At 35.8% G+C, this 23126-nt stretch overlaps 2 protein-coding genes and 1 long non-coding RNA gene across 5 annotated transcripts; all 3 read left to right on the plus strand.

Moving 5' to 3' along the window:
- The first annotated feature begins 376 nt into the window (after positions 1-376).
- LOC109072444 (ATP-dependent DNA helicase Q1-like) lies at positions 377-8061 on the plus strand. Of its 3 annotated transcripts, XR_006156692.1 has the most exons (16): positions 387-1175; positions 1427-1480; positions 1928-2146; positions 2913-3092; positions 3164-3270; positions 3341-3539; positions 3615-3781; positions 3863-3938; positions 4034-4182; positions 4261-4378; positions 4534-4672; positions 4955-5046; positions 5138-5354; positions 5445-5571; positions 6615-6754; positions 7416-7553. XR_006156692.1 is itself a non-coding variant. In XM_042740852.1 (15 exons), exons 2-15 carry the CDS (start codon positions 1465-1467, stop codon positions 8019-8021), a joined length of 2397 nt encoding a protein of 798 aa, XP_042596786.1. In that variant the 5' UTR covers positions 377-1175; positions 1427-1464; the 3' UTR covers positions 8022-8061. The 3 variants fall into 3 exon arrangements, 2 of the variants coding, with proteins under 2 accessions (XP_042596786.1, XP_042596782.1); XM_042740852.1 differs by lacking the exon at positions 6615-6754 and having other exon boundaries at positions 377-1175; positions 1943-2146; positions 7416-8061; XM_042740848.1 differs by lacking the exon at positions 6615-6754 and having other exon boundaries at positions 380-1175; positions 7416-8061.
- A 677-nt stretch (positions 8062-8738) lies between these two features.
- Positions 8739-9778, plus strand: LOC122139968. The gene is made up of 4 exons (XR_006156693.1): positions 8739-8972; positions 9073-9168; positions 9263-9302; positions 9739-9778. It is a non-coding gene; the product is annotated as an uncharacterized LOC122139968 (long non-coding RNA).
- Positions 9779-9815: 37 nt separating this feature from the next.
- LOC109072455 (KICSTOR complex protein ITFG2-like) lies at positions 9816-11218 on the plus strand (the record flags this gene model as incomplete). Its single annotated transcript, XM_042740863.1, has 4 exons — positions 9816-9905; positions 9983-10131; positions 10220-10299; positions 11190-11218. Coding segments are annotated over exons 1-4 (294 nt in total), but the record flags the coding sequence as incomplete, so codon positions are not given.
- Positions 11219-23126: the final 11908 nt, after the last annotated feature.

Genomic DNA, 23126 nt, shown 5'->3' on the forward strand with positions numbered 1-23126 from the left:
CAGCTAAAAAAAACATCACAATAATCCACAAGTAATCCACAGGACTCCAGTCCATCAATTAACATCTAGTGAAGCAAAAAACTGTTAAGAAAGAAATCCGTCAAGGCATTTTAACTTTAAACCATCGCTTGCCAAAATACTAGTCCATAATAATGCTTCCTGCTGATTAAAATCCACTGACATATTTGTTTATAACTGTTTTAGACTGTTTTTGCTTGATTGGTTTATATTTCTCTACTGATTCAGACAAGATTTATTTATTTATTTTATTCTGTTCTGATGAAGAAAAAACGAATCTACATCTTGGATGTCCTGAGGGTGAGTATGTTTTCAGTGAATTTTCATTTGTGAGTGAACTGTTTCTTTAGTAATGTACATAATTATTTTGTTAATTACACATCGTTAATGTCCATTGCATTTTCGTGTAAATGGAGCTGGGAGAGGAAATATCCTGTTAAAAAGAGGGGCGACAGGAAGACCTAACTTGAGGAGGAGACATTTTTCTTAGGGTCTGTGGCTCTGGATTGGCATTTGAAATTATGTATTGGTTTATAGGAGCCTCTTGTGGAGATTGTTGTCATTGCAGCTGATTATATTTCCATCAATAGAAATTTGAAAGAATTAAATGTTTAAAACTATTATAGTCTAAACAAGTGAAGAAAATAATGGATAATATAATTATAAATGATGGGGGGAAATGTGAAAAATATTATTTAATTGCATCTGGTCAGGGTGTTTCCCTGACTTTGGCTCCAGCACTCCTGCAACATAGGATGGACAGAATGAAAGATGGATGGATGTTTTACTAGCTGAATGCTACTGTGTATCTCACTAAGCGTTTAGATACAGATTTCAGCAGTAGGTAAAAGTTTACTGGGATAGAATATGCACATTTGTAATGCATACAGAACATTAATTTTTGCAGCAATGTGTAAACAGAAATTCACATTTGCATATACGTCTGACAGATTTTGATAACTTAATGAATGATGCATTCATATCCGTATTTGGGAAAATGCTCACGTTCTCACAGCACCAAAATATACTGACTTTTATTTTGAAAAATAAAAAACCTCTCCTGGTCTCCCACGATCAATGGTCGCGTGGGGCAACGAGGACTTCATCTGGAGCAAACAAGAGAAAGTGAGAAGAAGCAGAGTTACGATCACTCAAGGGTGAGTTACCAGAAATACTGAACATTATTCGCTTTTGGACATTTTAGAGGTTCGTTCAGAAACATGACGTGTATTCCATTGCTTGTGTCCATTATCAAATGCAACTCTTACAAGCATCAAGCAAAACCCTAGTAATAAGAGATGGTAACCACAAAGACAATTTTCCAGTGAAGAAAAGTAAACTTGATTCAATATATTCTCTGAAATCAAATCTACAGAAAGCAAACATACTGATTTACTGTCTCTTACAGTCATCCTCATCTGTGATCTTGAAGAAGAGCTGCATAAAATGACAAATAACATTGGTAAGTTTCTCTTGTATCGTGCATTTATTATATACACACACTTATATCTTATTATACACACTTAGTTATTTTGTGATGTAAACGCACACAATTATTTTATGATTATATTATACTTATTTTTAAGTGAAAAGTATGCATTTGAGGGGGTGATTGTCTTGTCAGGATGTTTCTTAATGCTCCCTTGAGAAGTGAAGCAGGTAAACATACTGGTGTGACTTTCATCATTACATCTCTCTGTGAAGCTTGGCTCATTAGAGATGCGGAGGTGAGAGACACAGGGAATTATACAGCAGTCATAGCTGCAATCTCAAGGGAATACTGTTAAGGGCTTTGTAGAAAATGAGTGCATGGACAAGGGTTTGTGCTTCCTAGTAATGCGTGCAAGTGTTTAGTTGAATCTATCAAATCTTAGTGGATGAGACTAAAGAAGGTCCTGCTCTTTGCAAGGTGATGCTCAAGCAGAACTGGACTCGGTGGAGGCAGAGTTGGAGATGGTGGAGCTGCAGATCTCTGAGCTGCTGGAGAAACAGACCAAGCTGAGCTCCAGGAAGAACAAACTTCTGCAGATCCTGGAGGGAGCCTGCAGCTCGGCCCAGCCCTCTGGAGCCAGCAAACCTCCCAAACTGTCATTCAGCAAACAGGACCTACAGCACTACGAGGAGTCAGGTATCACTCATTCACAGTTATCACAGTTAAAAGAGTAGTGTAGTGCTGTCTGCAATACATTTTGTTGCAAAGCAGCTTTGAACCAAAGGTGATAGTGGCACAGAAGAACCTTTTGAGCTGAATGAGGGTGAAAACCTCAGGAAGAACCAGACCATATTTAAACAAAACTGTATGTAGTGATATATCTAATATTCAGCAACAACACATTGATATGATCAAAAGTGATATTAAAGACATTTATAATATAAAAGGCCTTTATAAAAAAGATTTTTGTTTCAAATAAATGCTGTTTCTTTTAAATTCTCTTTTTATTACAGAATCTAATATAAAATTGTCTCAGTTTCCATAAAAATAATAAGCAAATATGTTTTGTGATAATAATAATAATAGTGTTTATTGAGCAGCAAATCAGCATGCTGGAATGATTTCTGAAGGATCATTTGACACTGAAGACTGGAGTAATGATGCTGAAAATAGAATAAATTACATTTTGAAATATATTAAAGTAGAAAACAGCTATTATAAATTGTAGTAATATTTCACAATATTACGGTTTTTATTGTATTGAACTAATAAAACCCTGGTGCATGTACAGTAAGAGACTTTTTTCAAAAACATTCAGAAAAAATCTTCAACTCCAAACTTTTGCCTGTCTAGTCACCATGGTGTATATTGTTAAAGGTTTATGTTTTGTGTAATGAAGTGAAATTACAGAGATATAATGAGTAATCTGTGTAATTTTTTATGTTTGTTGCTCTGTCACCAGATTTCTCATGGTCTAAAGAAGTTCAAGCCAAGCTGTGCAACGTGTTCCAGCTCTCCAAATTTCGTCCCCTGCAACGGGCGGCCATAAATCTCAGCATGTCAGGGAAAGACCTTTTCCTGGTAATGCCCACTGGACGGGGAAAAAGCCTGTGTTACCAACTTCCAGCCCTCTGCTCTAAGGGTATGTGCTCACACATATACATATTTTGGTGAAGAATGTATTTTGAATGTTAAATCCTGTGCATTTCCCAGGTTTTACGTTAGTTATCGCCCCGTTGGTGTCTCTAATGGAGGATCAGCTGATGTATCTGAAGTCCATTAATGTCCCGGCAGTAACTCTCAATGCCTCCAGTACAAAGGTACAGTATGACGGACGTACTGGACAGTTTTGAGTTACGTACAGGTGTTGATAGTCATGTTCATCTGCAGGAGGACTCTAAGCAGGTGTTGGCAGGGATGACAGATAAAAACAGCCCCTTCAAATTGCTCTACGTAACCCCAGAGAAAATCGCCAAGAGCAAACTACTGATGTCCAAACTCGAAAAGGCCTACAACATGAATCTGCTGGCACGCATCGCCGTTGATGAAGTTCACTGCTGCAGTCAGTGGGGGCATGACTTCAGGCCAGGTGAGATTCTTTTTCACCCAGACTGAGTAAAAATTGTATCCCACGATTGAATTTGTCCTTTATTCCTTCGCTTAGATTACAAGCTCCTGGGTATCCTAAAGCGCCAGTTCCCCAAAGTCCCATTGGTCGGACTGACTGCCACAGCAACCAGCAACGTTCTTAAAGACTGCCAGAAGATTCTGTGTGTTCAAGAACCCATCACTCTGACAGCACCGTTTAACAGACCAAACCTTTACTACGAGGTATACACATCACTTATTTAGCTCATATCACCACTAGAAGAGTGCAGAATCAGATCAGAACTTGTCATCTCACTTCTACAGGTTCGTTTTAAACATAACGAAGACTGTACCCACCAAATTGCAGAACTCATTAGAGAAAGATACAAAAACCAGTCAGGTAAATCAATTTATTTACTGAATGGCCCTTCACACCAGGGACGATAACTATAAAGATGCATGTTGTATGTATGACAATATATGTTATATTTGCAGGAATCGTGTATGTGTTCTCCCAGAAGGATGCAGAAGTTGTCGCTACAGACCTTCAGAAGAGGAATATTCTTGCTCAGCCGTACCACGCCAACATGGAGCCTTCAGACAAGTCTCTGGTGCATCAGCAGTGGTCCTCCAAGAAGATCCAGGTTGCACCTACAGAGTTACTGCTGTTGACTGTTTTTTGTAATATGCCCCCATTTAATGTAGAGTCTGTGTGTGTGCAGGTGGTCGTTGCCACTGTGGCTTTTGGGATGGGCATTGACAAGGCTGATGTGCGATTTGTTATCCATCACACCATCAGCAAATCTATCGAAAATTACTATCAGGAGAGTGGGCGTGCAGGTAAGCATCATCCTGGTACTTTTAATGTTGGAGTTTTACTTCACACCAGACTAACTAAACCACTCGGCATGAAATGAAAATTCTGAATGAATTTTTATTTATCATGTTGTGAACAATTCATCCATGCAATGTTTTGCAATTTGTTTTTATTCCAGGAAGGGATGATGGGTCAGCAGACTGTATTGTATTCTTCGGGTTTGCAGACATCTTCAGAATAAGCACAATGGTTGTGATGGAGAACACCGGGCAGCAGAAGCTACAGAATATGGTGGCATATTGTCAAAATGTGGACCGGTGAGTCAAAATACACTCTATATGCAGGATACCACTGTTGTTGGTTTCTGAAACTAAGCCATTTTCTGCCTCATATACCAAGCAATTTTCCGTGAAATCTGTCGACTTGTCATTAGACTGGCTAGACTCGTCCAGACTGCAAATCAGTGCAAAATTCTGGGCAAATGTTGTGTCATGTGTTCCATTCTTTTAAAAATACTCCAGCTTCATGTGGCCTGTCGGTTATATGGCTGCTTAAGGGTTGTATTTTTTTTAAGACATGACTCTTATGTGTGCATGTAGGTGTCGTCGTGCTATGATGGCCATTCATTTTGATGAAGTTTGGAATGATGACGAGTGCAACCAAATGTGTGATGTCTGTCGACACGGCAATGGTAAGAGTCTCTCACACACATTTCTACCAACCTAACTCCACCAGTTTTTGTCAATAGGTTGAATATTTCAATGGTGAGATTATTTTTTTAGACTACATCACAATGGACATCACCAAACATGCTCGAGATGTTGTTGCGATAGTAGAAATGGCCAGCTCTATGGATGAGAAGTTGACCCCTCTGAAAGTCTGTGACGCTTGGATGGGAAAAGGGCCTGCTAAGCATCGCAAAACGCTAAAGGTCACGTCCCTGTCTCGCGTGGAAGTAGAGTCTGTTATCATCCACCTTTTGTTGCATGGCTACTTCAGGTATTTTATTTTTGATAGCTCAAGTAGAATTATGTTAACTACTTTGTCTTTTTAGTTTCGTTCTTTAACTCTGCTCTCTTTATTCATAAGTGAGGACTTTAGCTTCACTCCCTACACAACACACTTCTACTTGAAGTTGGGCCGTAAGGCAGCTCTCCTGAAAAATGACAATCACTCCATCACTATGAAGATGAGGAGAGTGATGTCACACGCTACTGTAAGGGACAACAAATTCAGCAGACATTTACATATTTCATGTGCAAGTGGAATCATTTTCTTAATGATTTTAGCAAATTCTAGATTTGAACTTTTCTTAATGGTTGGATGAGTGTCAATACTTTCCCGAACTTCTTTCAGTAGTGACAACTGGCCAGATTCAATCCAAACTTCTCCTCTGATTCTTTTATTTGTTACATTTTTGCAACTTGGTTGCAAAAATATTTATTGTGTCTGCTCAATTTTAACTGAACGTTTGTGTAATTCAAATTTGAGAGTATATGTATTGAATCTGGCCTTTGGTCTCTGTTCTGTAGTATTTGCTGATCTTTTGTGTTTATCTGTATTATTGTACCTCTTCCAGTCTTATTGTGTTTCAGGTAGATGCCATCAGAGTATTTGTAGGCTGCATCACAGTTCACATAGTTAAAATGCTTTTTAGTAACCAACACATTCATAAAGTGTTTGCTTAGTTTGATTTCCAACATTGTAATTTTAACACCAAACTACACTAAAAAATAGTTTGTGCAGTAAGCTAAATTAAATTAAGGAACACTTTTCCACACAATTAGTTTCAAATTACTTATTTTAAACTTATAATGTAAAACATAATTCAAAACAAACCTCACTAAAAAAAAATCAGAAGCTTAAAAAAAAAAAAATCAGAGAAAACAACTCCAAAAGAATATTGTCTCCAAAAAGTGAGGGATTTCGGAATAACATTGTGGCCCAGTTGATTGCAAGCCAAATTGGACTTATTTCAGTTTAAATGGCTCACCGATGATGCATTTATCACCCTCTAAACAACCCCGTCCCAGCAGTCACAGTGAAGTTGGATCAGCTACGTCATGTAATACAAGCCTTTTCGCATCATGAGTGAAACCTCTTCTGTTGGGGGTGTCGCTTTATCTACATGATCCCTCATTAAACATGTAGTAACCCCTTGTATCTCTTGTGTTCCTACAGTTTCTAGTGCCGACCTATCCAAATGACTTTTTTTATAGTGCCCACCAACAGGTAAAGAGCTGTTGTGCCGCCCCACAGGTAAAGAAAGTGTCAGAAAGTGCTGGGAAGAAAAGTAGAGCCAAAGTAGAAGGAAAAAGACCGGCTGACAGTGACGACAAAAAATGAGTGGCCAAGAAAATCAAGATTCTTCCCTAGTTCGTAAGGAGAAGAACCAAAAAGTACAGTTCATTTATTCCATATTCACAAAACAAAAGCATGTAGACATTGCCTAAGAAACATTCAAGAGAACCACATACAACTACTCATCTTTTTAATATCATTCACCTAAAACATCATATTATTACTTGCATGTTTAATAGTAGTGTAATATGGTTTATGTATTCCATGATGTGTTGATTTGCATGTTGTGTTGTAGACAAAATGAACATTATAATTGAAACTAACCATCTTTAAAAGATAGTTTACCCAAAAATTAAAACTGTCATCATTTACTCACCCTTAAGTTGTTCCAAACTTGTATGACTTTCTTCTGCTGAACACAAATGGAGATATTTTAAATAATGTTGGAAACCAAACAGTTAATGGTAACTATCGACTATCATATACTGGAAAAAAAAAAATACTATGGAAGTCGATGGCTACTGCCAACTGTTTGGTTACCAGCTTTCTGAAAAATATATTTGTTTGTGTTTAGCAGAAGAAAGAAAGTCATACAGGTTTGGGACAAGTGGACGGGGAGTATGCAATGACAGAATTTTTTGAGTGAACCGTGCCTTTAATGTTTTGCGTGGACCATTAACTCCCTCTCTAGTTCTGCATTTCTCTTAAAGACCGCTCTGTTAGTAATAAAAACTAGTCATTTCTTCTCTTTTTTCTTAGGATGAGACACAAGAGGAAGTTGAGACAGCCTTGATTGATGTGTCCAACATGGTTGTTCAGAGGCATAACAAAACTAAAATCCATAAGAATCACCAAAACATGGAGAAGAGACTTGCTCAAAACCACATTGAAAGTCTTGCTTCAGAAGCAAGCGCGTATGTAAAGCCAACCTCAGTATTTGAGGTTGATGTCGAGGTCAACCTCGTAGAAGAACAGAACTGTGCAAGCGAAGAAGAGAAAGGTCTTAAAAACTCCCCCGAACAGCAGTCTTCATCACCGAAAAGGGGGCAAAAACAACCGTTAACTCAGAACTGTGCTGCTAATGCTGACCAGGCGAAGGCGGATCTGGTCAGCGCTCCTTCTGAGCTCTCTATCATCTCTGCAGCTGCTGTGGAGGAGCTACATCATCTGCGCAGTTACTATAGCAAACAGTTAAGACGGATCAACTATATTTCCCATGAGCACTTGCAAAGCTCCCAGCCAGGAGTGCTGACATGTATGAGAGAGCCCTTCAAAAGTCTCCGCTTCCCATTGAGGACGACCATCGCCAGAGGTGCCAGAAATTTATGGACTCGTGTTAGTATGAGGAGAAAGCTCATACAGTGAATTATGTTCCCTTTGATTTCTGTTGTGTAAACACGTATTTGTTCAAACCAAAATAAAATTCATACAACATAAACTTAAGTGCTATTAATTAAAAAAAAAAAACAAAATCTCTAAAACTAAAAGATTATAATTACTGTAATTTAACCCTCATATTTCATCTCTTTCTAACTACCATGACTGGTTGCCGGATTTGATTTTATAGGATTTTAGAGTCAATGTCATTTGGAGTCATTTATAACTGCAAACCTTCCTTGAATGTCGCTCATTGTCTTATTTTTGACATAGGATATTCAGTTACATATGTACAATTCATCAAAACAAAATCAGTGACGGAAAAATATACAAAATATTTGAAATGAGTATGATTTGGGTTTTCATTACTTAGTATTGTTTTCTTTTGACTTTTGTATCAGCAATGCATTAATAGGAAACCCTCAATGGTAGTTACCTCCCACTTGAGATCTAATAGGCCTACAGTGAAAAGGGGTTTTGAAATGCCATTTACTACAATTATTGTGAGTAAATGTTAATGAAATCTTAATTTGGAACATAAACAAGTGGACAGGACTATGCTGCCATTCAAGTCTGGGATTGGGAAGATTTTTTTTCACTGTTTTTGAAATTAGTCCAAAACTGAGCATAAGGTATTTGATCAAAAATACAATAAAAACAGTAATGATGTGAACCAAAAATAACTATTTTAATCGATAAACTGTATTGACCACGGACTTTTATTTTGAAACGACGAAGCCCGAACAGATAATGTGCATTTGTTTGTACTGGATGGGAAGTGTTGCTCAGATATGATCTGTTTTAGCTGCTGTTTAATACATTTTAGTCTGTAGTTGAAAGGCCACGCGCTCGGTCAGTTATATGCAGCGCGTGAGTTTAGACTTCACAGGAACAATCTTTCGTCACGCCATCTGCCTTGGAGATGCAGAGAACGACTCGGTAAGTTCCAAGTGTTCTGCATGTATTTTTAGAACTTTCATATTTACAAATATTTGATAAAGTAGCATGAGGCAAATCATTTTGGTTTTTTCTTCTGCAGTTGAATGAGCTGGTGGTGGGAGACACTAGTGGGAAGCTGTGCATCTATAAAAACGATGACTGTAAGCCCTGGATCACGAGGACATGTGTGGGCATGGTGAGGAGCATGACCTTTCAGTTGGTAAATTATGAGTAATGTCATGATGAATATATTTGATTATGGAAATGAATGATGCTGTGTTTATTCCTAGTTAACGTGTTGGAGTGGGAGATGTTTGCAACAAAGGAAGGGTAAGATTGTCTTTCTCTCTCTCTCTTCTTCCCTCTACAAAGGAAGGGCTAGTGGTATACTGATGGTTTTAGTTGATAAAACCGTTGTACTGATTAGTGAACACTGCATTCATGTAGGCGTTTACAGATATTGTTAATACATTTATTTAATTTTTACATACAAACACATTCAGTAAGGGAGTGAGACCTAAGGATATTAATACTGTTATTTACCTTATATCTATATCTTTTCTATGTCTTATATAAATATCTAAATCTATGGATTATTTTCAGTACTATTTAACATACAATATTAATAAATAATGTATAATAAAGTAATTTTAAATAATTGATATGTGTGTGATTAATAATGATCAACATAAAATATAGATATTATTTATTTGCATATTTGTTTATTTATTAATTTATGTATTTATTTTTTGGCCATACCTTCCAGATTTGCTTTTGTGTGCACATGTAAGATGGAGACTCGCTCTCTAAACTTACCGTTTGCTACACAGACCTTCAGGTGCAGGCGGTTTCAGGTGGGAGGAACCTTCTGATGCTTCAGATTTGAGTTCTGGTCAGATGGTGTTACTGAAGAAATGGCTTCTGGAGGGTCAGGTACTGAACAAGATGCACCAGACATCAGGTCAACATGAGGTCAAACTGTTATAGCCTTTTTAATCTGCTTTCACAAGGTTGACAGTCTCTCGGTTAACCCAAGTCCAGAAGGTCTCCCTGAACTAATGGTGTCTCAGCCCGGCTGTGGTTATGCGATTCTGGTGTGCTCATGGACACAAGAGGGCGCTGCAGGACCTGGGGATGAAAACACAGCAGCAACTAGCAGGTGAGAGAATCACAATGTTATAGCAGTGCTAAATAATTCCAAGTAGAATTGGCTTTTGGAATGACTCACCTTGTGTATGTCCTTCCAGAGATGTTGTCCTTCATCTTACCACCGGACGCATTCATAACAAGAACGTGTCCACTCATGTGATAGGCAGCATTTGCAGAGGTACTGAGAAAGCATGCTGTCACACATTTAGATTGCATACTGTGCATGCAGCATGCATATCTTTATAAACTTTGTAGCTGGCAGAATAAAGTATGCAGATGAAATAATAAGATTCAGTCACTAGCAGTTCCGATTTTCTTCTTGCATTTTGACATCATAAATAAGGAATACCAAAATATTCTTAAATCTTAACCATAATTTCGTTTTCATTCTGTACATTTTATTTTATTAGTCATTATTTGATGTATAATTGCATGCTAACCCCCCCCCCCCCTTAAATTTGGTGTCATCTGAACCATAATTTTATTTTAGCTTTTTTATTCTGTTTTTAATTAACTAATTTACTTTAGTTACATTTCATTCTGTACATTATAATGTTGTGATGTCTAGATTCAAACAACTGATTTTAGTTTTTTTTTATTCTGTTTTTAATTAACTAATTTACATTAGTTACAAAATAGTAAATAATTTTAATTTAATTAATGGCTACATTTATTGCTTATTGGCAATAACATGAAAATAATAATCAAATAATTTTTTTAAAAAATCTATATCTTAGATATATATATATATATATATATATATATATATATATATATATATATATATATATATAAATAATATTTATTTTAATAAAATACAATTATTTTAATAATCTTCTTGTGTATATATAATATATTTATATTATTTTATTCATATTTAATTATATTAAAAAAAGTTATATAAAATGTTTAGAATTATATAACTAACTAAACAAATTATATAAATTAAATAATATAATAATTTAGTTTATTTTAATAAAATGTAAAAATTTAATTGTGTATATAATGTATTTATATACATCGCTAATCAACAAACTTACTGAAGGATGTTGTTTTCGTTCTCTGTAGGTTCTAAAGATGATTCGTCTAAAGGTGGCTTGTTTCATACCAAAACAACACGCTGTGTTTTTTCCCACTCTGTGTTTTGGTCACTCTGCCACCATGTGTTTATGTCACTCTGGGCTCAGGTTTTTCCCCACGCTGTGTTTTGGTCACTCTGGGCTCAGGTGTGTATGAAGATTGGCTTTTTACTCTAAAAGTGTAGGCTTGTTCTTCACGGCCACTTACACAGCACACATTTAACCCTATAGTGTTTTTTGTTGTTTGGACAGCAGTGGATTGGTGTTATTGATTGGTCAGCTGTTGTTGTTTTTCATTAGCTGTCGTGGTTGTTTTTCGTTGAATGGTGGTGTTCCAGGAACGCTGAAGCTCATGGACATCATCGATCACGCACGTATGGTGGTCCGCTTCCAGTTTGATGATAATGTGAACGCATTCTGTGCTGGTGAGCTTCTCTTATAGTCTTTATCGGGTTGAATCTTACCAAATCCGTCAGCATTTTAGGATCATATTCACCTTTAAACCAAAAAAAAAATTATTTTATAATAATTGAGCACCAAATCAGCACACAATGATTTCTAAAGGATCATGTGACACTGAAAACTGGAAAAATGGCTGCTGAAAATTCAGCTTTGCCATCAAGAGAATAAATTACATTTTAAAATGTATTCAAATATTAAAAAAAATATAAATTAAATTGTAATAATATTTTTAAATACTGCGTTTTTTACTGTATTTTTTTCAAAATAATAATAAAAAAGTGTTAAGAGACTTTTTATATAATCAAATAAAATAGTATTTAAAAGTTATAAATCATAAAATTGTATTACATTATTTTTAAATAATAAAAAAAAAACTAATTACTTATGTAAATGTGCTTAAATGTAATTAATATAGCAAGAAGCCAAAAACTGCATAATACAAGTAATGGTTAAAACTGAGCAAGAAGCCTTTTTTTTTTTCTTAATTTGAATGTGTGTTAAAACAAGAAATCTGCAGGGTGTGGAATATCACTTTGGCATTTCTATACTTCTCTCTTTCACTTCTGCTTGTACCTTCCTGTTCTTTTTATCACCTTTTTTCCCCCTCTCTCTTTTTCTCATTGTGCTGCACATCGGTGATGTATTTAAAGTGTTGCATTAAGAGGATTAAATTGAAAAACATCATGACTTGCATTCATGTTGACATTGAAAGGCACTGACTCATGTACAACAAAGCCTCACACAGTACGGATGGTGTTTTATCAGCTCATACACCTGTGTCTTCATTTTCATCTTGTACAAATGCAGAAAGTAAATGTGGAGGCAGCGTGCGCTCATTAAAATTCAGCCCCGGTCTCTGTGAGTCTGCTGTATGATGGGAATGTCGAGGAGAGGTGCTGCCCTTACACGCAAAGTTTCTCCTGAGAAAAACATATTCTAATGCTAAACAGATCAGACGCAGTGTGAAACGTTACGCGGCCTTGTCCGTACAATCCTGGTGAATTCTCAATTGGTAATTTCCATTTGAAAGTGTACACAAAAATGCAGAGGTGAAGTTTGGTTGAATAAGCATTCATTCAAGCTTATGAGCTTGAAAAGTGCTGATTGATGGTTTGTATATTAGCTAGTGTAGTAATCAGAGCTTTTGCATAAATTTCCATATTTGATACTATCGTTTGTGTCCAATTTAAACATTAAGCAACAGGTGGAAAATCAAATATATACTACTCAACTACGTTCATTTTTGATCTTATATTGAATATATTGATAAATGTTATTGAATGTGTAAATATATGGAAAATTTATAGATTTTCGTGTTTATTTAAGATAAATGTTATTGAATGTGTAAATATATGTATATACAATAAAAATAGACAATATTATTATATTTTTTTATAATAAAAATTATTATTTAATATATAAATATTTTGACGTAGTAATACAGGGCTGTATTTACTAACAACTTGCCTCAGGGCAAACCCTGTAGTTAATTTTTTTTTTTTTTTTGAGATTATTACATGCAGTAAAAATTAACAATGAAAAGACATGGACATGGTTATTTTTGCGGCTGACCTTATTCCATATGCATTATAGGAGTTTCCCTTTCAGATGCAGTTTTTATGGGAGGAGAGCATTTAAATAAATCAGCGTGATATTCTAAGGTTTGCAGTAGTGAATTTGCTGGTATAAAGCATGTTTTAACTGATTTTGCATTCAACATTAATGTGATAGTTGCTCAGTTGGTCTTGGTAGATTGCGTTGGTCATTATGGAAATGATCTGGCTGCGTCTCTGGTTTTTAATTTGTGAATTGTCAATAGATCACCTGTAGAGCTTTCCACTCCTATTAACACTGTTCTGTGCATCTGACGCTAATTTGCCTCTTTATTAAATCTGTCCCACAGTCTTTAATGTAAAATGTTCTCTATATCCTGGTCTTGTTTTCTCCTTGCTTCACAAACTGTGAGTGGGTGAGTGGACGTCTGTCTGTCTGTCTGTGTGTGTGTGTGTGTGTCTGTCTGTCTGTCTGTGTGTGTGTGTGTGTGTGTGTGTGTGTGTGTGATTGTTTGTAGAGCTCAACTTTGCTCACATGACCATCTGGAGAAGAATGGGAAAAATATATATACCAGTATATAATTTATGAAACGCAGGCATTTTAGTATTGAAACTAGGGATGCACTGCTATTTTGCTGAAATTATGGCCGATAATGGTTAAGAGACTATTATGAATGAATTCTATTTTTTTTATTGCTTTAAACTCCAGTCTAGAATTTTACTGTGTAAAATGGCAACCTGACAGACAAAAAGATCACTGGTGTAAAAATAACCAAGCACAGATGCCGTTCTTCTAAAAGTGTTTTCACGCGAATTTGACCGCAGAGGCTGAATTGACTTTTGAACTCGTGTCACATCATTTCAGTTTCTTGAGACACAGTTTGCCTGCGTATTGGAAAGCGTTTGACTAGGCTGAAGGGGGGTCAGGTCATTCTGCTCACTCAGACTCCTGCCACATGCACAGTTGTTAATGAAAAGCCAGCTTGACTTCCTGGGGCCACTGTTAATTATTCATCTTCTGAGTCTGATGTGTTCCCACAACTTGATTTTCAAAGCATGATTAGCTTACCGTGCCACAGGACGCAGCCACCCTGGACGCCTGCAGGTGAGAGGAATCTCTGAAGATGGAGAGGTTTAGTGGGTGACGATTTGTGATGTTTTTGGGAATAAACTGTAGGTGGAGATTCATGCCAAATGAGACACACAAAGCCAATGTCTTTACTAATAAATGGGTTATTTTTTCTCATTCTTTTATTTCTCACATTATTTATTTAGTTATTTATACTTTTAGTCACTTTCGGAAAGTTTAATGTTAGATGTGTTTTTCTTTTCAAGACAGCTTTTATTTCCAGGTTAATTGCTGACTTATTAATTCCCAAATGGAACATTTCAAAATTAGTATTCATTAAATATTAAGTAGTGGATTGGAGAGTTTGTTTTAGTTGAATTTAGCTGAATCTGTAAAATAACTATTTTATGCAAAGCATTTTAAAAAGCATTAGTAGGAATGAATTAATATTGAGGCTTTTGGAGCTCTGATGAATGTTCTTCGTGGCATGAGTCTAAAATGGATTCTGACAACAAAAAGGTCTCTGTTCGTGCCCATTTTTTGAATTTATAATAAATTTACGCAGAGCTTTCAGTACATTTCTGTTCACACCCACATACACACAGATGCAGGCTTGAAAAAAGCTTTGGTTTGTTTCTACACTGTCTTCAGTGTTGTGCATCCTGCTGGAAAGCTGAGAATCCTCACCAAACGAGCATAAAACTATGGGTGTGTGTGTTTGTGCACCTTACAGATATCAGTGACACAGTAGCAGTTTGGAAACTCATTGGAGACATGCTCTACAGGAACATAGCGAAAGACAACACTGAATGAATCACGAATCATAAGACTCTTCATTTCTGTAAATAGATTTTTAATAAAACTACATCACGGTATTTCCTCTGTGTCTTTGTCTCATTTGCTTTTCAGTCCGTTCATTCGTCAGTGATTCCTCTCTGACCATCTGAAATCATCTTGATCAAGAGGTTCTGTTGAAATCAGTGAAATACATGTATATTACATTATACAGTATATTACATTACACAAAATGGTAAGATGATTCATTTAAAAATCCCATTATAAGTTATAAGTTATATAATTGTCATTAAAAAAAATTCATAATCCCCCCTTTAATTGTCATACCCGTAATAATAATAAAATCAAACAAATATAATAATTTATTATTATTTATTGTTTTTATCCCTTTCTTGCTATATAATAATTCAATTATGTAACTTATTCGGGTTGTGTTGATGTTGCTATTTTTGCCAAATGTTTAATATAATTTCCATCTTGTTATTCTTTTGTAATATGCCGTATTAACAATTTTTAGTGACATCATCCTCCAAGTAAGTGACATCATTATGATGAGAAAACAACAGCACAAACATATGTATTAGCAATAGATTTAATTCATTTTTTGATGTTTTGTAGTTTAATTGTTTCACTTAACTTTAAAACATTCTAGTTTAATAAAATTACAGAAATCAATTTTATATGATCAGATTTTTAAAAAATTCTCAAAAAATCTCACAAGGACCTTTTAGCTGAGATCCTGATGTAAGATCCCTACACTGTGTCTAATTTTAGCTCTTCATTTTTAGGTTCCACCCTGTTAAATTTCTTGTCATTTTGTAAATAATTAATAAAGTTGAAATATCTGAGCTTGACCAGACTGTTTCTGAAAGTCTGGTGAAGACTACCGAAAAAAAACTAAACCCAGGAAAAGTTCAAAAGCTATAGTGTAATATAAATTATTTGTATAGTTTCAGTTTTGATTAGTTTTAGAGGTACTGATTATTACTGAGCGATGTATAACTCCAGGTAATAAGCAATAGCCAGGAATCGAGCTGTAGACCTATGCTTTCCAAGGAAGGACTGGAATCCTTGTGTCTGTAATGTAGGAGAAGCCCAGGGGGAGGATTCAGTGTCCCACCCCCTGCTCTGAGCCTGAGGAGCTTCATGCATTATCGATGCATTATGAAGATTTGCTTTAGGGAGTAGAGGAGGACACATTGAGTTCAGCTTTTGTGTTTGTGTGTGTTTACTTCAGGCCAGGAGCAATGTTGAGCTCAGGTGTCATCATGCATTATGAGGTTTCCTGCTGCTGAGGAGGGAGGACAGATTGAAGCGTGTGTCCGTGTCTGCAAATTCAGTTGTACTGAAACATTGTCAGTCCCATGTGTGTCTGCCCTTGAGGCATATCTGAGCTCTGCACTGCAGTTTACTGCACACACTGGGGATTTAGGAGTTCTCCACACACAGCTTATGTACTTCAGTGAACACAAACACTTTACCCTTTTAAGAGTTCACACACCGGCGGTCAACAACTGAGAGTCTTGTGAAGGCGAATGAAACCAATTATTAAAGACCGGTTATTACTGAAAAAACCTCAGAAACGATTATCAGTACACCCTACGCCAATCTCTCAGAATTAAAGTAATTAAAAGAAATTGTAATTAGTTGTCACTTAAGTTATTTTATAGCTATAATTTATAACAATTTATAATACAATAAATATAATAATAATAATATTAAAAATTATTGCCAAGAAAAACTGAACAGTATTTTGCTGGTTTCAAGATTACTGGTCTTGTGCAATGTTATTTTACTATTATTATATATTATTTATTAATATTTATTTGAATTCGTTTTTTTATTTATATATATTAGTTGTTTTGTTATATGTTTTTGTCATTTTCATTTGTTTTTAATATTACAATTTAGCTTTATTTTTATTTCAGTTTTGCAATTTTAGTACTTCAGCATTAACAGTTATTTCAAGTAGTTACCAAGTCAACATGTCAGATTTTTAAGTTTAAAATCTTTATATATTTTTATTTTATTTCAGCTTTATTTCAATTACTAGTTAATAATAACAGCACTAGTCTTATGATTTCAAAATGCCTGTACACGTTAGGCAACCCACTCCAAGTGAAATAAGACATGATTTTAAACAATATTTATCCATTTCTTTCTATATAAAACTTTTTAGTAAGGAAGAAATTAATTTGTGCATCATCTACTCAGTATATGACAGCTGTTCAGTGCCTGGAATTTAGTTTGATCCCTCTGCCACCTAAAAAAGCCATGTACAAAATGATTTTCCCTTAAAAGTGCAGAGTAGGAAAAAGACCCGAATGGTCAGCACTCGTCGATCTTGTCAAAGCGACTTCCTGTTTTACCATATACGGGCACAGTAGCCATCAGAGAAACCTACTCCTCAGGGTCACACTGTGAATTAATGGCATTATGTGACATGTGAAGTCTGTGGTGCCTTTGGCTGTGTATTATTGATAGTTTTTAGAATGGAAACTTGAATCATGAATTCTAAATGGGCGTGTCTGATTAATTCTGTGTGAACTGAACTCGTTGCCCAGCTGTAAGAAAACATTGGGCAAAAAAACTAGCTTATGTGGAACCAGCAGATCACTGACCCTGGGAACAAACCACCCATGGGAATCTCTCCAGCCAAAATATGAAAGTTGATTTAGTTCAGTACTTTCATTTGTGCTGCAAGATTCAGCTGTGTGTGTGTGTGTGTGTGTGTGTGTGTGTGTGTGTGTGTCTGAGTTTATTAGAGGTTTTAGTGATTGTGTACTTACGCAAAAAAAAGCAAAGAATTCCTGTCATTTACACTGAGATTCTTTTATCTTCTGTTTATGGTTGTCTCAATCCCAAGTGCCCTTCCCCGGTAGTTGACCTTTTCTAGGACTGTTCTGTTGTCAAAATCGTACCAGTGAACTAAATTCAATCCAATTCCCAGAAATAACACGATTGTGCAAATAAATAAATAAAACATTATTAAATACATTTACAACCTTTCTTATTTTTTGTTATTGTTTTTTTTTTTTAAGTTAGCTTTGGTTTTCCTGGCTAACCACATGTTAGCTAAGCCTATAGCATACGGAATGTTTAAATTAGCCTGTTAGCTTAGCCCATACCCATCACAAATGTTAAAATTAGACTTTTAGCTTAGCTAGGTGCCTCACAAGTGTTTAAATTAACATTTAAGCTTAGCCTATAACCTGCGTAATTGGTCAAATTAGCCTGTTAGCTTAGCCTATAGTACACCTTTGCAGACGTTGAGTTTAGATGCTTAGCTTAGCTGTACCCCGCGTACCCCACATAAATATGTAAATTAGCCTGTCAGCTTAGCCTATACCCTACACAGGAGTCAGCAGACTGAATTATGTTGCAGTGAAATTAGCCTGTCAGCTTAGCCTATACCCTACACAAATGTTCAATTATTATTTTGATATGTATAGTTTGATTAGGCCTAACAAAATTCCAGCAGACTGAATTATGTTGCAGTGTTCAAATGTTGCTTTTCTCATGTCAGTAGACTAATTCACAACATAGGCAACTAAAAACAGAATTATATGTAGCACAATAATATTGCCCAATACCATATAAGCTCATTATCAAATTGTGTGTCCTTTACACTTTCAGAAAAAAAAGGTACAGAAGCTGTCACTGGGGTGGTACCTTTTCAAAAGGTACAATTTTGTACATTCTTTACCCCTAAAGGGTGCATATTGGTACCTAAAGTGTAAATATAAAGTTGCCTAAATAGTACACATTAGTACCTTTTGAAAGGTATTGCCCCATTGACAAATTTTGTACCTTTTTTTTTTTTTCAGAGAGTGTAGTCAAAACCTCTCGGGCTGTGCTGGATGCTGCTCTTTTGAAAGTGAATGTGTCAGTTCCACCACAGAGGCTGAAGAGACTGTTGTGCCACATACACATCATTTCAAACAGCACAGTTTGCTTTCATTTCAAAACCGTTTGAGTGGGCCAAAAGGGGTAAGAGAAGATTGCTTTAGAAAGATGAAATGAATGCACCTGGGGAAGCTCTTGGAAAAGAGTAAAAAAGAGGTGTGCTGTCTTCTCACTGGTCTCCAGAACGGTGTGGCAGACTTGGTTAAATCTAGAGGGAGTAATCCACGGATGTCAGCTGAGTTGGAGACTATGGCAACTGACAGCCAGGAGCTGAGCTCTCCAGAGGCATGTTGGCCTATTTGCACACAATACAAGGACTGTAGGTGTGAGTGTGTCTTCCTGTGTTTGTGTTCATGCTGATGCTGTTTGTAATACATCAAGGTTAATTGCATCAATGAATGCCTCCTGTCTGTGGTGCTTGAATGTGACTCATGCTATGTAATTGATTGTACATAAATTCTTATGACTCGGCGATAACCACATTCTCATTTAATATGGTTTTATCCTGTTGAAATGTAATGAGGAATGCAAATGTGGTAATTCGTGTGTTTATATTGCCAATGTGGAATTAGCTGAAAGTGTTCTTACATTACTGTTAGAAAATTATTTTCATTCAGCAAGGACATTTGAATTGATTAAAAATGACAGTAAAGACATTATAATGTTACAAAAGATTACTATTTTAAATTGTATTCATCAATCTCAAATTATATATTTTATTCATCATGGTTTCCTCAAAAATATTAAGCAGCACAACTGTTTTCAACATTGATAATAATAAGAAATGTTTCTTTAGCACCAAATCAGCATATTAGATCATGTAAAGTCTGGAGTATTGTTTATCTTCACAAAAAGACTGGCATTATGAAAAACTGGCATGAAAAAATCTGGATTAGACGAACAGTGACCCAGTATCAGTAAAACTGTTCTACCTAGAATCGTGAGGTCACAGTCACAGGGTTTGCTCTATTTTCCCCAGGCATTCTGAAGCCAGACGAAAGCTTTGTGTGAGGACTTCGGTGGAAAAAAAACAACTTCCTTATTGTTACTTCTGCTGCATCTCTCAAATCAAATTATGATCCAGTCAAGCTAACACCTCAAGTTGGACATCAGTATCATAACTCAACATCAAAGAAAAGTCATTGGTTCGTGTAACCAATCATAATGTTGTCAAACCTGTATTATACAGTATTTGATTTGAGAGCTGCAGAAGAGGTGAAGATTGTTGGTTCAAATAAACAAGCATTTAAAAAATGTTACTTGCTCCTCACGTTCTCTTATTGTTATCAACCTCATAAAATCTACACAGAAAAATGAAACCAGATGAACCAGGATTATGTTCATCTAGTCCAAATGTGTGTTTGGAATGATATCAGCATTGACAAAGTGGTCCAAAGTCATTTTATCTTAACCCTCCTATTCTTATTTTAGTTCATATTAGGGTCATTTACTTTAAATGTATTTATCTTCCATAAACCCATTTCATAATAATATATACACTTCACGTGCAAAACATCGAAAAGTGGCCTTTTCAAACCCAGTCACTTTTGATCATGGAGGGAAGGGACTGAATCATGAAAGATTATGCCTCTCTAAATCCCTGTAACTAATGCATGTGTCTGTCTTCCTCCCTTGCATCCGTGCGAGACAGAGAGGCATTCCAGCCCACTGATTGACAGCGAGGCGTTATCTTCAAGATGCTCCACATGCCGGCCTCTTCGTTCTCCCGTTTCCTGCCATTTTCTTAATGGACACTTAACTCCTCTATTGCTGGTCCTAATAGTCCCTCATTCTATCATCTCATCAGCCCCCGCAGAGGCGCTCCTGTGGATGGAAACACAAATGGCAGTTTTAATAAGCCCCTATGTTTATCCCGCTGGCAGTGGGGTTGCTGTTTAATGCGTTCCTCCGTCGCTTGTGCCGTTAGATGTGCAAAGCTCATTAGATCTTGGTATTAAACACTGCTGTGGTCCTTCCGCTGTGATTCTGTGAAAACTCCGACCTCTTAGCGGTGTTCATTACGGACAGGAAGATGCCCTTTCCTTCTTTATTCCTCCTTCGCTTCATGTTGGACTTGCAAATCTGGTTATCCAGCATGCCATGCATGTGAGTCTTTGCCTCTAATCAGTGCTTCTCTTTCCATCTGCACGCCCAAGGTGGCCCGATTTGCGATTGATGCGGGGAGAGCTCCGCAAGGGGACGGAAATATCACAGCGCCTTTAAAGGTGGATGCGATTGGTGTCGAGAAGGAGCTGGCAGATTGCCCACGCACTGTTCTGTTTATTTCTGTTCTTTTCTATCAAGGTGTCAATCAAAGCTTGACCCCACCTGTGTGCTGTGAGGAAGCTCATTCCCTGACTGTTAGTCTCATACATTTGCTGCTTTCCCACTGGATTTCCTGTTCACACTTCCTGGTCATTTTAGTGTGGTACAGAAGAATTTGACTTGTATTTAAACAATATACAGTATATATATATATATCTATATATATATATATATATACATATATATATATATATATATATATATATATATATATATATATATATATATATATATGTATGTATATATATATATATATGTATATATATATATATATTATATATATATATATATATATATATTATAATTGTAAATAATCTATCTAAAATGTATCGTAAGTAATATACAAGTAATATATTTAATATTTATTATATTTTAAGTATATTTGTTTTAATGTTTAAGTATATTTGTTTATATGTTTTAATAATATGCATTAATATATAAACATAAATGAAATTACTATTTTACAATCAATTATATTTATTTATTTATATTCATATATAAGTATATTTTTATTATAGTCATGCATATTTTGCATGTTACTGGAGTTTTTACTTTTTTAGGGAAGTGTGTGTATATATATTATATATATATATATATATATATATATATATATATATATATATATATATATATATATATATATATATATATATATTTTGCATGTTACTTGAGTTTCATTCATTTTTGGTTTTATGCAAACAGTATTTATTTATATTTTAAAATTTAATTAAAATCTTCGCAGGAGTTTGCATAAACACCAGATACTATTTCTTCTTGCAAATTTTGCAAGCGTGTCAGTGTCTACAACTAGGTGTCAGAGGTTACATGCTGTTCTGTAAATCCGCGCCTTTTAGTGCGCCGGTACAATAAGACGTAGTTTTAAAACTGTGACAGGATGTGGCATGTTCACTGAGTCAGAAGAAAACGCCACAGGGCCCCCGTTGCACAGTGGGTTATGAAGCAGCAGAGCCCATCTCTGTGTGAGCACTGCCTGAATAATAAAAACAAAAAGCATTTTGTTCTCTTCTGTGTGGCACTGTGGCTCTACAAGATTGGCTTTCATTCTGAAGTCATCACTGGATGTGACAGAAAGACATCATGGAGCGCAGTGTGTGGCGTGGTCATCAACAGAGTCTTTTACATCACTGCTGTCTTCTTGTGCTGTAAAGCAAATGTTGTTATAAAGTGATTTTATGTTGAATTTCATTCTTTTTCTCCCTTACAAACCACAAAAGGCATTCATATTGCATTTATCAGACACATATCTGAATGAAAGAAATATTATTTTACCCATCCTAAGTGGCTTGTTACATTATAGCAGAAAAATATGATTAAACACAAGCAAATCAGAATGTTTTTAAGGTTTAATGTAGAGTTTTGAAAAGTGAAATAATGAGTTTTTGCTGTGGCCACAGCTTTGCACAACATGAAATTTTAATGTAGCTGTCTTATGTTTTTATTTTATGACAGATTTATGTATGTATAATGTAAAATTATAAATATCATATATTAATATATTAGAGTATATTTGCTTTTTTCAAAGAATGGGTGGGTTTTATGGTTTTTTAGACTGCGATAAATAGAGCAATTTTTGGCTATGTTTTCAGTCTCCATGCTGGTTGGAACAGGAGCAGTCTGCCCTCAGTGGAGGGTCAATTATGTCATCCCATGTGGCTCTGTATGGTTGTGGGGAACATCGTTTCCCTCCATCATCAGATGAAAGAAGCTTAAAATAGCCCGTTTACTGCCCCGGGCAAACCAACATTACAGCCACGTGAACCTCTGTGTGGAACCTTCAAGTGCAAGAGTGAGTTGC

Source organism: Cyprinus carpio, chromosome A4, assembly GCF_018340385.1.
Source record: "Cyprinus carpio isolate SPL01 chromosome A4, ASM1834038v1, whole genome shotgun sequence".
Taxonomy (NCBI): domain Eukaryota; kingdom Metazoa; phylum Chordata; class Actinopteri; order Cypriniformes; family Cyprinidae; genus Cyprinus; species Cyprinus carpio.

What these genes read in the sequence shown, in the direction of transcription:
- LOC109072444 (XM_042740848.1), top strand. An exon ending in AAGATACAAAAACCAGTCAG is followed by an intron (nt 3,939 to 4,033) that starts GTAAATCAATTT and finishes TTATATTTGCAG; the next exon opens with GAATCGTGTATGTGTTCTCC. An exon ending in GAGTGATGTCACACGCTACT is followed by an intron (nt 5,572 to 7,415) that starts GTAAGGGACAAC and finishes CTTTTTTCTTAG; the next exon opens with GATGAGACACAAGAGGAAGT.